Raw genomic sequence first — 14814 nt, 5'->3', positions numbered from 1 at the left:
TATAAGAAGGCTATGCACAGAGGTGATAGTCTCTCTTGGGAGAGGGCCATGTAGTCTAAGTTTGATTCACTGTTGAAAAACTATGTATGGGATTTCATTTCTTTGCCCATTGAAAAACATACATTGCCATGCAAGTGGATATACAAGTTGAAAAGTATCACTGGACGCCCCAAGCCAACATACAAGGTTAGATTGGCTGTTAAGGGCTTTAAGCAAGAGCATGTTGTTGACTTTGATGATGTCTTTTCTCTTATAGTCAAGATGACTATCCTACAATTGGTTTTGGCCTTAGTTGTACAATTAGATATGAACCTTTATCACATGAATATGAAAATGGCTTTTCTGCAAGGGGACTTGCATAACTATATCTATGTGTAGCAACCTAAGGGCTTTATTAAAAAGAATAGGAAATACCTAGTGTGCAAAAGAGTCTTTATGGCCTTTAGCAAACACCTAGGGAATGGTACCATAAGTTCGATGCTTTCATGAATTCACATGGATATACTCGTAGTGATATGGATCTGTGTCTTTACGCAAAGAAGGCTTGTGATAGTAGCCTTATTATTTGGTACTTTATGTCGATGGTATGTTGATTGCTTAGGCAGCTCGTGATGAGCTAGATACTTTGAAGGCTCAATTCAAGAGGAGCTTTAAGATAAAGCACATGGAGCAATCACAATAGGCGTATATACAAAAGGTGCTTGAGCGATTTTATATGCAAGATGTTAAGTCTATTGGCTATCCTTTATCTTCCTATATGAAGGTCAGTTAGGCCAATTGTCCCCAGTCAGTCCCCAGTCAGATGAGTAGAAGGCCAAGATGACGAAGATTCCTTATGCATCCACAGTGGGTAGTTTGTTGTATGCCATATTAGCCACTCGCCCTGACATAACATTTGCAGTGGAAATTGTGGCACACTATATGGCTACACCTAGCTGACAATATTGAGATGACGTGAAGGGTATCGTGAGGTACCTAAAAGACATTGTAGATATGTGCATTTACTATGGTGGCTAGGATATTATAGTCGTGGGTTACATTGTCTCCAACTATATAAGACATGCAAATAGTAGGAAGTCACCACCTCTGGATATGTCTTCACTTTTGTTGGAGGTGTTGTTTCTTAGATGTCCAGGATGCAGAAATACACAGCCTTATCCACTACTGAGGTAGAGTATGTTGCAACTACTAAGGCTTGTGAGGAGGCCTTATGGCTAGGCCACCAGACCTTGGCATTACTGTTACTCCTATACTACATTCGGATTCAATGAGTACTATTCAGTTGGCCAAGAATCCATCTTCCATGTGAAGATAAAGCACATTGAGGTGCACTGTCACTTTATCAGGGAGGTAGTAGAGAACAGGTCTATTGACCTTGTGTCAAGATCTTGACTGATGAGAAATTTTCATATCTTCTCACACAGTCTCTCACCGGAATGTTTTGCCTTCCTTAGGAAGATAATGGGCATAGGGTGAGATTATGTCTTTCCTCATCCTATTGTACTTTATATACATTTGTTCTTTCACTTTTTTTCTTGGTCTTTCCTCAGTAGAGGCACATTCACCTTTAAGTAGGAGATTATTGGGGGTAAAGGCACATGTGCCTATGTTGTTCCCTATTTACTTCACAGATCGTGACCGCACATCTGTACACACTGCAAGTGGTGGATGCCCATCACTGTCACTTTATTCTTTATTCTTTCAATAACTATTGAATAAGGGAAGGTTAATCACACATCGTGACTATCGGAGCTCCCACATCTTAAGCCTCCCTCTCTTGCTCTCATTATCTATTCTCCATGGCTTGCATGTCTCTTGCTTATGCTTTCACTCAAGCTTCTCCCTTCATAATGAAATGGAGAAGAGTGACTTCCTTAAATAGGTCAAGTAAATACAACAAAATAAAAAAGTTAGCTAGCAACATTAAATGCCCATAAATCAAGTTGACCAACATTACATATGCATTGCCTCAGAAATGAAATGCACTTTGCCTATGAGCTTTTTAACACCCAAGATATGTACATTGCTAACAGTAGCATGCCACTTTAACCTACAAAAGCACATTTCAAGAGACACTGAGGCTTAATTGATGCTCTCGATATTTATGGGGCATAGCCTAAAATGGAACAAGTATTCTTATCGACAACTAAACACGTTAAAATTAAAAAGACCCACAAAAAAATTGTCAAATATGGATCATGAATAAGACATTGGAAAATCTATTATTCTTTACTTCATAGCACATCACTATACAAGTGAAAATACCCCATTTAATAGCATAATTATTTTGTCTTGATTATCTAGCTTTATCCAGATCTAATTCTAGCTATTAAAGATATTGAGGAATTAATCAATTCTTAAGGAATTAATGAATTACATGGATAGTTACGTCACCCAAATTTTGGTCCATAAACAAAAGTGGGAAAGGATCCATCACCATGGCAGCATTCAATTTTTGAAAGTCCATGCAGACCCACAATTTCTTATTTTTCTTTGGAACTAGTGACAATTTGAGAAAGCTAGGTTGCATGTTCCGCCAGACAAATGGATCCAACTTTCAAGAGTCGATCCAAGTGCTCTCATACTAGCTTTGGATAATTGGGGTTCATATGGCACCATTAATACCAGATGGATATGATGTCATCCTTAAAATTGATTTGATAATGATAGAACATAGGGTTTAAGCCCTTCATATCCTTACATGTCCAAACAAACACGTCATTTTACTACTCTAGTAAGCCTATCAATTTGTTGAAAAACTCAAACTTTAAGTTTCGCAATTACTCGAACCAGTTTGGGGTTTTTTGAAATTCCCAAATTGATCCCCTTCATTTCATCTTCCTTAACTCTACAAGACACCCATTATTCTCTTTCAAACATAGTCTCTACATTGATCAACTCTTCATAAGTTGGAGGATGGGGATCATCCTCTTCCTCCAAATGGATGCATCTTCATCGAGGCAACATATTGATATCTTCCACTTGAACTAGACAAGCACCATGTGCTAAAGACTTCTTTGACTTAATTGAAATTGTGAAACTTCTTCCCATGGTGAATAGTTAGTTTATCCTTTATCCTTTTACGTTTGCAGCAAGCCTATCACAGCCAAGACCTTCCTAAGAGGATCTAATAAGAATTTTGAATATTTTCAATACCACCAAAGTGCAATCAAACTTGGAGACCACTAATTTCCAACATCACATGGACCAAAGAACATTGAGTAGGAGTACTTAGAGTTGGTTAGCATAAGGTGGATTGGCTCCCAATAAAAACAACTTCATATCCTTGATCCACTAGAATATGATAGAAAATATTCCCATCTATTTGTCCATTTAGATTATCTATTCCATAAATTCTTATATAGGCTACAATAGTGATGATGGATATACAATAAATGGGTAAATTTGGGGAAACATTAAGTGTATATATTTTTTGCATTGTTAACACTACCCTAATGTTCTTAAGAGAGACCCCACACTTGACAGGTGATGTGATTATACACCGCAGGTTCTTGAGAGACCCCCCACTTGAAAAATGATGTGATTATAAACCACATGGCCCATACAACACTGAGGGAATAAAAATTCACATGACCCATCTGGAATTGACTTCCATTTTAAACTCTTCCCTAAGGTTCTTGAGACATACCCACTTAACAATGATGCAATTAGAGAACATCAGCCACCCTACTAAATTGAGCCACTGAAACAACCATGTCAGCTTGGCACTTTGACCAACCAAAACCTACACTTCAACCATTTGAGAACCAATATTTCCATATTCTTCCTATCAAGGTAGTTCACTTGTTCATTTCACTTTAAATAGCATTCCACCAAGCTTTCCAATCTCTCATTTGCAAAACGCAAGAGTTACATTTGTTTCCTAGAACTACTTAAAACTCTTTATTACACTCCTTTCGTCGTTTAAAATATGTTGCCTATGGGACTGCTTACACTCTTTATTACTCCTTTCAACATTTACAGTATGTTGCCAATGGGATTGTAGCTCAAGTGGTTTGAGTGTGTGGGTGTGTACATAGGTGTGTGAGTTCAAACCTTAGATACATCTCAAAAGCAGCTTTCAACTTTCAAGCCTCTTGCCCAAAAAAAAAGGGGGGCTTATAATATGCCCTAGTAACAAAGTTTGAGGTGGAGTACAAGGTTCATTTTTGGGGTACACTTTGGGCTATTTACAAATCACTCAAGCCGTGGTTGCTTTGCCTTCTCTTGGTCACCTCAACTGCTAGTTCAACTTCATAGTAGTTGTCGCCTTATCATCCAAATCAAGTGCCATTGCGTCCTTTAAAGATACTTCTGATCTCTCTTCCACTCTGTTCAATCAATCCAAAGTAACTCCTGATAATTACCTGACAATCAACTAATAGCCAAAGATCAAACCAACAAGTTTACATGTCCATTTTTGTGCATACTATCTCCACAGACAGCAAAGGAGGAACCCCAATCTGTCTATTTCTAGATCACCTTAGTGGTACCAGAGCAGCTACACTGACTCTCTTTACATTCAACCATTGCAGCTCTGCAAATTCCGCAATATACTTATCCCCATCCTTCTCCATCCGCATTCATTCTTAACTAGCATCTTAATCAACAAAACAAACCAGACACGTGCAACCTTTTCAAATTCGCACCCCAAAGACATTTGACGAATGTCAATCTTCAGCCAGGATACAGAACCATTGGACACATGCCGAATTAGACTTTCTGCAACACCAAAACACCTAAGATTTTGCAAAGATTCATTCGATAAACCACAGTATGTATTCTTGTAGATATTCATTAACCGCCATTTGAGGTGGCTGAAAGTCCATTTCAGGTTGCTGGAGGTGATGTAAGCCTATTATTAGCAGTGTCCAAATAGAAACAAAAAATGACCGGTGCGCCAGGTCAATAGACCTGAGCAAGGAAGTTATCTCCTGCCTAGAACACTGGACACCTGCAGATTCACAGTAACAGTGAGCCCCAGATATCATACCTCTCAAGTGGAGTGGAAAAGCTTCTAAACTATTGCTATTTGCCACTGCAATCCAATCAATCTCTGCCACTTCAGAGCGACTTAATCTAGTTAACAAAGTAAACTCAATTTAGAGGGTGCTTCGTAGACCACAGCAATTACCTATTTTTCCAGGGTTAAGGTCAAGAAGCACAAGTCACACACAGCAAGTCAAAACTTGGACGACTTGTGCAAGTTGATTGACCTGGGCCTAGCCTGGCACCAAAGGGCAGTGACTATAATAATACTTCTAGCCAGTAATAACTGACATGAGCTTCCATGGACCATTAACTTTCAGAAGTTTGCTCACACACTTTTTTTTGAGTAATAGTCAATGCTGCATGCCATGAAATGCAAATTCACTTGCCAAACATCAGGAACGAGAGAGCACACATAGTGCCACAACAAGCAGCCCAGAAGTAAATATGAATTGTAAGAACTCTCCAAACAACATAACGATCTCCATGCCTCATCAAGAAAGCACACATCCAAATAAGAATCCAAAACCCTGGTATGTACAGCTGTGCAAACATTAGCAGTGTCAGTCAAAACATGGTACATAAACTCCATTCAGGATTGCCATATGAAACTGATGCTAGATCTTGGATCCGCATCCCAACAAACCCATGTAGGCTCTGTTGTCTTATTGAAATTCCTTCAGACTCCAGAGTGGATTACAAAATGCTCTCATAAATTTTAAGAGCTTTTTCTTTAAAGAAAAATAAAATCTATTTACACCTGGAAAAGTGACCTTTTTGTCCTTTCCATAACATGCAAAAATCATCTCTCCTCAACCAAAGCAAATCCTGTTATTCTAAGGTGATATTTCCTCTTTTTCTGAGCAAGCCCATTATTTAGTTCATGGAGAAACAAATCTGTCAAGCTTGCACAGAAAACTTTGAAACTCTGCTCCTTAGAGCATTCAGTGTGCAGAGATGTAACTGTTAAGAGTTCACATCCTGTCGCCACGAGTTCAAGATGAGCAACCTCAATTTTACAAGTTATACCACATTTATTCAACCACCAGAAAGCATTCACTGTCTCCTGGATCTTGCTTAACTACCATGGCCTGCCCCCAAAAAGTTTCACATTTGACCATTTTCCGAGAATAAATCCAGTAAGGCCAAGGTCTGCGTATATGAAACATTTAAAAAGTCAGTCAAGGAAGAAGCTGTTGTACGAAATCACATTCTCTGCCTCATGCCCACCAACATGTAAATATTCCTACCTCAGGAACAGAAAGTTGCAGACGAAACTTAGGCCCATCGTAATGATGAAGAACAGGCCTGAAAGAGTCCTCTTCTAGCGGTTTGGAAATCTTTCGCACTCGTATTCTAACCTATTTGGGAAACAAATCAAAAGCATTACAAATCTTCCAGATGTTCAGGAACCCTGACACAGGTAGAAAAAAACCAGATTCAAGCCATAGACTAACCTGGGCTGGAAATCTGGATTCTCCTTTACTTTTCTTGTCCTCCCATGCAGTAGGGTCAATGTTGGAACCTCCAAAACTTGCAGCCTGAAACAAAAATTCCATCAAGACAACCAGATTATCTCTCGAAAATGCAAAATGGCACTTCATAAAAATTCTAATCTATATGTATGAAGCATTGCCATCCCACACAAACCTCGTATACGCCATGAAGCTGGTGTGTGGTATAATTGTAGAGGAATAATGGCAGGCCTGGTTGAATGGCACGAACAGAATCCCTGTATCTTTGAGGCAAACCTGATGCACATAGCAGTACAAAACAAAGAATGAGCAACAAGAAAAACAATGAAAAACAGAATTAGCAACAAGAAATACAATGCAAAACAGAATTTTGGCAAGAAGTATCTACAAAGGCAGTGTAGGGCACACGTAGAAACTGATGACTTGAAATGCTTTTGTTCCTCGCTACAAACGAGATCGACATGGGAGAGAGAATGCTATCCCCAAGTACATGTAACTGGGATGAGAAAAGGAACCACACTTCTATTTTCTAAACCAATCCTTGGCAATGGCCAAGAAATAGGCAGCATCGTTAACCTTATTCTGTACAAAGAAAGATTGCATGAGAAAATGGAACATACCAAAGAGTTGTCGCTTGAGATCTTCTGCCATGGTGTCATTGTTGCATACGAAAATATACCCTCCCAATGTTTCATTCCTCGGAAGAGTTTCTGCAGGTGGAAGGGACTTGAATCGTTTATCTGCACTACTTGCAAGCTGACTATGAGAGGAACTGTTGAATCCTGAGCCCAACTTCCCTAACTCTCCCAATTTTGAATCTCCAGTTGTATTTTTCTGATTCAATCCTTCCCCTTTTACCTCATCCAGCCTGTGCTTTGTTCTCCCTTTATACTGTCGAATGCTTTTGTCATAGGAAACTACCTTGACATCCGACCTGGCCCGATCAAATTTTGCTCGCATTTGCTCGGCAATGGCCAACTTTGATGCAGCAAGTTTCCAGCTATGATCCTCTTGAACATCAGTTTGTCCATGGGGGTCATCCCCAAATTGCCAGTACAAGGGATACAGGTTCTCCATTGCAACCTATACCAAGCAAACCATAAAAAATGTGAGAAAGGCTGAGTTGAAACCACTCAAGAAGTGACATGATAGGAATCTTTTACAGCAAAGTGTCAGAAAACGAGATACTAAAATGGCACATTAACCAACACTTCCCAGCCAATGAAACGGATCAGTCAATCTTGCGAGAAATGAGACAGACTAGAACAGAACCGACAAAAAGATAAAGAAGTGAAAGACATGTCAAAGCATCCAACTCTATCTCTTGTGAACATGCCTAACGGCAAGGATCTGTGGAGGCTGGGATCTCAATCCACACTGCTAGCCCAAAATTAGAAAATCGAATTAAGTTTGAGTATTATTAACCCAGCCTTAAGATTAAAGCATATGAACTGAGCTGTACAGGCAGGCCTCCAAGCTCCGTAAGATCTGTACATTCAATACTCTCTCCAAACCCTAATTCTCCATACAGGAGCTAAAGACCTCTGAACCCTGCTCAAAAGTCCAAAACGGTGAGCAGAATGGAAGGGTAAAATGCTGTCATTGTGTCAGGTTAGGGCACAGCAATAACGCCATAAGCAATACAAAAGGGTGCCCGAATGCAGCCCAAAGTGTGGTTCTAAGGGGGAAAATGGGCAGCATCATGTGGCCTCACAATTCCAGAAAACCAACAGATTGTGACAGAATAATAGTTGAGGCAATATGCAGGTGTGCGCCGTGTGCTGTGTGCTTTGCAATTTCAGGTGAACGCATATTCACATGTCCCAAATGTGATACAGAAAACCCCCCGGATTACATAACGCTTGCATTTACTGACTGATCACTGCAATTTCCCCCTGATTACATGAAAAATTGCATTGTCTCAATGGTTAAGGATTGCATTTTCTCACTGACTATTGCAATTTCCTCCCTGGTTACATCGAGGTTTGCATTATCTCACAGGTTAAGGCATGCGTTTTCTCACAGATTATTGCAACTTCCCCCTATTTACATGAAGAGTTCCATTATCTCGCTGGCCACATAAGATTTCTTGAAGTATCGCTGCAGAAGTACTGATATATAAAGCATACGACATGAAACTCGCAGCGAGCGAGAGAGACTGACCAGAACGGAACCGGAGAGACTTCTCGAGCAGGATCGACTTCGATTTTTAATCTCCTCGGATCTGCCTTTTTTTTTCTCTGTTTCTCCTCTCTTCCGTCTGGTCTGTATGTCTATATGGGACAAGATCGGTCCTTTTGTGACAGTAATGGAAGCCTGGATATAGACGCAAGGAAGCAAAGACAAAACAGTACGAAAGGAGGCTGTGGGTGACGAGAGAGAGAAGCTGACTTGTTGGGGGGGCAAGAAGCCCCGTGGAGAGGGGTGCTCGACAAAGAGAGAACCAACAAAGCCGGAAAGAGGCGGGTTTTGTAGGCAGACAGACAGGCAGAGAGAGAGAGAGAGAGAGAAAGATTATTAGTCGCAGGGCATAAAATGCTGAAACCCTAGAATATGCTGTCCAGCTCGAAAGCCCAATTTTCTTTTAAAAAGTCAGCAGCAAATTTTTGTTTTCTTTTAAGTGAAACCCCACCAACATAAAATAATAATAATAATATTAAAGGATGACCACCCCAACCACCCACCCGATCGGGCAGCGCCCACTCCTCAATACATCACACTCACGATGGGCACATGCCAGAACTTATTTCTTATACTCTACACACGACTTTGTGAAGCTTGAACTTGCATAGGAGGTTGTGAAGCTTGAACTCATAAATAATTAACGATCTCACCCCACTAACAATAACCCTATCTCGCACATATGTTCAAGCTAGATAACAAATAATACGATGCAGTTTTCGCATGACATATTAATTGACTCTATAACATTTTAGCTAAAAATTATCCAATTCATAACGTTTCAACCTTTAATGATGATTTTCTTTGTTGTCTCTGTCATTTGTTCCTCATCATCTAAAAGTCTTTAGATTCTATCCTTAACATAGCAACGCATTTTATTATCCTATGCTTGACCACAAACTTCCTAAGAGCTTACATGTACTCATTTGGTACTATGTAATGTCTGCATATGTGAACGTGAGTTGGGGTAGCTTTCTCTTTGAGCTTTGTCCACTATCATATCACCTTCTTTGACAACAACAATAATAAGGTCTCACGAGATATGGTACCATCTTTAGTTACCCATGTGATCCTAAACAAAGTTTTGAATATCCTTCTACAACTCTCAAGCATATTCCAAAAAATTAAGGTTCCAACACAAAAACCATAGCTGTGGCTAGCATAATCCCAATGTTCATGATCTTAAAATCAAAGGAAAATCGTATAGCATTACACTTCTTCACTTTAGAGAAAACCTTAATTTTAAGCATTTTGCTTCATATGTGAATTACTCGACCCACCCATGTTATGATATTAGCCCCAATAAGGCATGTAAACTTGCTACATTTTTTGTAGCAGTTGTTAAAAAATGATGGGTTTGAACCTATCTATGTGGGAATACTTTGTTTTTTTCTGTGAATTGCTCAACACACCCATGTTATGATATTCGTCCCAGTAAGAGGTCTAAACAATCACATTTTGGTAGCAAATACAACATCTTTACTCGAAGTAGGAAGGATTTTTGGATCAAATTAGTTGTAGTTACCATTTCTATGTCAAAGTTTCAAATTTGCTCTATTGGGGGTAAAGGTGCCTATGCGTAACCACCCATGTATTCATTACATTGGCAGTATCCGCGCACCTGGCAGGCGCCTATCATTATCACTTCATTCTGTATTCTTTCAGTGACATTTGAATAAAGGAAAGCTGCTCACACATTGTCATTGTTGGAGATCTCGACAAATGCCCAAATGATTATTGGATGCTCGGAGGACATTATGGTGACATACTAAGGCACTCTTGAGCTAATCTAAGCTAACGTATTTCAATATTGGCACGGTATTTCACTGCCATTCATACTTAAGATAGCCTACCACTCATTCTACATTGCTTATGTGACGCTCTTGTACTTAGTTATGATACCCGATCGTTGCCAGCACAATGTATTGGGATGCTTTTGAGCTTGCATTAGCTCATTTTGTATTGTCATATCACTACCGGTTTACTGGGGGTAGCACGCCTTCATTAGACATTGTTTATGCTCAATGATCTTTGATGCTTTACAAGATACTCAATGGATGTACGACTGCTTCAATTGTTATGTATACTTCTCGATATACTATGGGATGATTTTGAGTTGAGATTTGGGCTCAATTACATTGACCTTGGCTGTGGTTACATGCTATTGGATGCTCCCTTTGGATGCCACAATGAGAGCTTGAAGAAGATATTGAGTCTCATGCGTTCAAATGTATGTCATATGTAACTTGGATGCTACGCCTCTAATGTATTGAGCTTCTTGTGCTCATCTAGCATTTGCTCTTCATTTGAGTGGGAGCTTTCATGATATTTTGAATGTTACATAGAGCTTTGAATATTCACAATTGAGCTTGAGCTTGCTTTCATATTGAGACTGTGGGATACTTACTTCATATACATACTCTCTTAATAAGTTGTTGCAATGCGTAGGGTTGAAGGTCACCACAGGGGTTTGGCAAGAAAATTGGACAAGATAGATAGAGATGTGTCTTCAAGAGATAAGTAGATTACAGTGAATGTTTAAAGGTTCAAGAGGTACTTCACAGTCAATCATAGGGGTTTGAGAGAGAAGAATGTATAGGGGTTCAAGAGCTTAGACTCCAGAGATGGTACAGATAAGGTAGAGATAAGAGAAGGGTTGAAGGTTTCAAGCCAAGTTCTTGAAGATGTTAATAGAGCTTCCAATTGCATGTTCTTCCTCTTTGTTGCTTAGATCGCCAATTTGATGCTTCCATTGGCTCCGAAAGGGAGGTAAAATACCAACACACCTAGCCAGAATTCTACCAGATCACTCTCTCTTCATCTCCCACTTAAGAGTGTTGTTCACTACCTAAAAAACAGCTATCGCGCGTCGCGGGATTTTGCTAATCTTTCTTTTTACATAAAATCCTCTCAAAATAGTTGAAAGCTACATGCTTTCTTTTACATGTTATCCTAATCTAAAAGTTGTCTACAGTTCTATGGATTTTTACAAGAGATAATGTCTAAACTATCAAAAATTGGCTAAAACTTGTCCAAAAATCTAATATATTTTGAACCATGGACGCTAACACTAATGCCTAAAGTGGCATTGGCTCTCTAGATCTATAAGAAAGCCACACTCTAGAGTTTTTTACATGATGTGCACATAGCGGCATGACATCCACCCCCTCCTAACCTGCACATCCTTTGGCATGTGCCAAAGTCTTACGGATCTGCAATGTCAGAAGAAGTATCTTTTGCCATGTCAATTTTTTCATCTTCTGTCTCTTCTTTTTCCTCTATGTCTTCATGCTCTTGAATTATATCCAAGTCTTCTAACTCATATGTTGAACTTTCTCTTCATTTGAACAGCTTGATTCTTTTTCCAGCTACAAGTATCTTCATGCTTGTCCCATCCAATTCAGCCAATGAATATGTGGCATTGTTATGAATGACCTTTACCACATACGGGCCAAACCAACGCTTTACTATCTTCCTAGAAGCAGTGTATTGATTATCTAGGCTGCTGTCATAGACAAGCACCCATTCATTTTCTTGGATAGCTCTTGGCCGAAGTCGATGTTGCCTATCAAATCTTCTTTTGTTTTTTGGTCTTGATGTTTTTAACTTATTAATAGTTGCTTGAACATCTTCAGGCCTTCTTTCTAGCTGTCATATGCACAAAGTCAGCAACTCTTCTCTACTAATGCCTTCCTCCCAAGGTAGAAAACTCCATGTGAGAATAGATTCTTCATTTGGCATAATTGGTTGTTGTCCATGCATAAGTTCAGTTGGCATATAGCCAGTCACTATAATGTGACTAGTCCAGTCAACCCATAATGCAAAAGGTAGCATTTTAGTCCATTCTTTGATCTTTCCTCTACAAGACTTTGCTAGAGCTTTGAGAATAGGTTGATGTCCTCTCTCATTCTTTCCATTGCCTTCAGGATTGTAGGTTGATGAAGCCAACTTGATACCCAATTGAGCAAAGAAGTTGCATGCCTCATCGGCATCCAATTCTCCTTTATATGCGGTTACCTTGCCAACACATCCATATCTCCAAAATACTTCTTCAAGCAAAAAGTGACAAACAGCTTGAGTGGTCTTGGTTGTTAAAGCTTTACCTTCAGCTTGATTGGTTAGATCTTCTGTTGCAAACACTAAATACCACATATTCCATATCCCTATAGGCACGCTTACAAGATCAATAACCCATCTATAATGTATGGACAAGGGATAAGTCGGTTGTAACCCATCTTGATGCTTGACCATAGAATACATCTAACACACATAATAGGTTTCAACAAAATGCTCTATATCTCGATACATGTTCTGCCCCACCAGTATTTTTCTTTGACTTTAATAAAGGTTCCCCATAAACCTCTATGGCTAGCCCACAAGCATTCATGAAATTCCTTCATTGCCTATAGTTGCAACCTTTTATTACCTAAAACTCGGACAGGCGCTCCTTTCTTCTTCTTTGCGTGCTTCCATAGATGTCTATTTTTTAGAAAGAAGCCATAAGCTTTCCTCTTAATATGCTTGAACTCTTCATCAATCCAAGTCTCTTTCTTTTTCATTATGCTCAAATATTGGCCAATCTTCAGCCAATCTTCTTCAAGGAAATGAACTAGAACTTGAGTAATGCAATGAGCATGCTGGCTTCTAGTTGACCACCCTTCTTCCATAGATAAATCTTTGATCTTTGTTGTTGTATGCTGATTTATAGTGGTACCTTTTCCTGTTCTTACTGTACTTAATGCTATACCATTAAAAAGATCAGCTTCACCTACAAGATTCAACTTTAGGTTTGTATATGCAGCAACTAAAAAGGTACTTTCAACAGCAATGGAATGAATTTCAGCAAGTATAGATTCTTCAGCTTCATCTTCTTCCATCAGCTCTTCTTCATTGTCATATCTTGCACGTGATAGCATGTCAGCAACTGGATTCGCCTTTCCTGCAATATGCTTTAATTCGGGATTGAGAGATTTAATATATGCAATCCATCTTAGCATAGCAATGTCGGGTGTAGAGTAGTTGGCAATCATGCCCAATAGTGGAAGACAATCAGTTTCTACCACTACGGAAGCACCTATAAAGTGTTCATGATCACACTTCAATGCTATTACAACTCCCCACAATTCCCTATTTACTTGTCCATACCTTCTTGCATTCTGTTGATGGCATCATAGGGGCCACACAGATGTGACCACTAGGACTTCTACGCCAAAAATCGACTTAGCTCCAGAAAGGGTAAGATGTACCTCTTCTAGCCTTGTCAAAATCTTGTCACAATCATGAATATGGTTAACTACAACAAATGTCCTGTAGCCATCTTCGTCAAGCTCCTCATTCTTTTCATTGAGTTCACATCCCTTGATAGGTACATCATCAAGAAATGGAAGAGTAAGTTGTGGAATAAAGCCCCTTAAAACTTTGTGCATTGCATTCATCATATGGGGTACGGAGTTTGTTGCACCTTGTGGTAGAGTGCACATGCAGACCAATCCAAGAGGTGTCTTCATTGTGGTAATGTCTCGGCTTTCTAATGAAAGCTGAAATTGGTCATATCCTGAATATAGGTCACCCATAGAATAAATTGCTCTACTTGCAAAAGCTTCAGCAAACTCATCAACAATTGGACCCAAACCAACATTTTGGATTGTGACACGATTAATAGGCTGTAGATATTAAATGAATCATAAGGATCCATTCTTCTTGGGCACGGTAAACCATCGATTTGAGTAAGGTGTTGAAAAAGGCTCTAAAATGTGCATTTTGATCTTCTCATTTAGAAGTTCCAATAATTTGGGCAAATGCGCCCTTGGAGCGGGAATGGGCTTGAGGTTCCAAGGCACATGTGGGGACGTAAAAATAACCATAGGAGCCACAATATTTGGATCCACACAACCTATTTCACTTGGCTGAAATGCAAAAGATTTTCCATGTTTCATTAGCATTTTCATAAAAGAGTGCTTTTTAGCCAACGAAAGGAAATATTTTTCACCTATTTTGAGCTCTTTTATACTTTCAGATGTGAACTTATGACCAATGTTGGAAGGATCACGAAGACTTGGCTGATTTGCTGCCCTATCAACCAGCCCTTCACTTTCACGAGGCAGTGGAACTCTTAACTTTCTTATCCACCGTCTTGTATTTTGTCTCCACTTGCGCTTCAGCCTTGTTG

The 14814-nt window shown here is 39.4% G+C and overlaps 1 protein-coding gene across 3 annotated transcripts; it reads right to left on the bottom strand.

The window, feature by feature from the left end:
• Window positions 1-5701: 5701 nt before the first annotated feature.
• On the bottom strand, window positions 5702-8915 carry LOC148021056 (B2 protein-like). 3 transcript variants are annotated; one of them, XM_087698903.1, is made up of 6 exons: window positions 8628-8915; window positions 7085-7547; window positions 6640-6740; window positions 6447-6530; window positions 6240-6350; window positions 5702-6141 (listed from the first exon to the last, which is right to left on the bottom strand). In XM_087698903.1, the coding sequence occupies exons 2-6, from the start codon at window positions 7539-7541 to the stop codon at window positions 6097-6099; spliced, it is 798 nt and encodes a 265-aa protein (XP_087555029.1). In that variant the 5' UTR covers window positions 7542-7547; window positions 8628-8915; the 3' UTR covers window positions 5702-6096. The 3 variants fall into 3 exon arrangements, with proteins under 3 accessions (XP_087555029.1, XP_087555030.1, XP_087555028.1); XM_087698904.1 differs by lacking the exon at window positions 8628-8915 and adding an exon at window positions 8488-8626; XM_087698902.1 differs by lacking the exon at window positions 8628-8915 and adding an exon at window positions 8515-8619.
• Window positions 8916-14814: the final 5899 nt, after the last annotated feature.

This window comes from Lygodium microphyllum, chromosome 18 (genome assembly GCF_053477565.2).
Source record: "Lygodium microphyllum isolate KBCC chromosome 18, Lygodium_microphyllum_v1.1.10, whole genome shotgun sequence".
Taxonomy (NCBI): Eukaryota; Viridiplantae; Streptophyta; class Polypodiopsida; order Schizaeales; family Lygodiaceae; genus Lygodium; species Lygodium microphyllum.
This window is presented reverse-complemented; position numbering and strand designations above follow the sequence as displayed.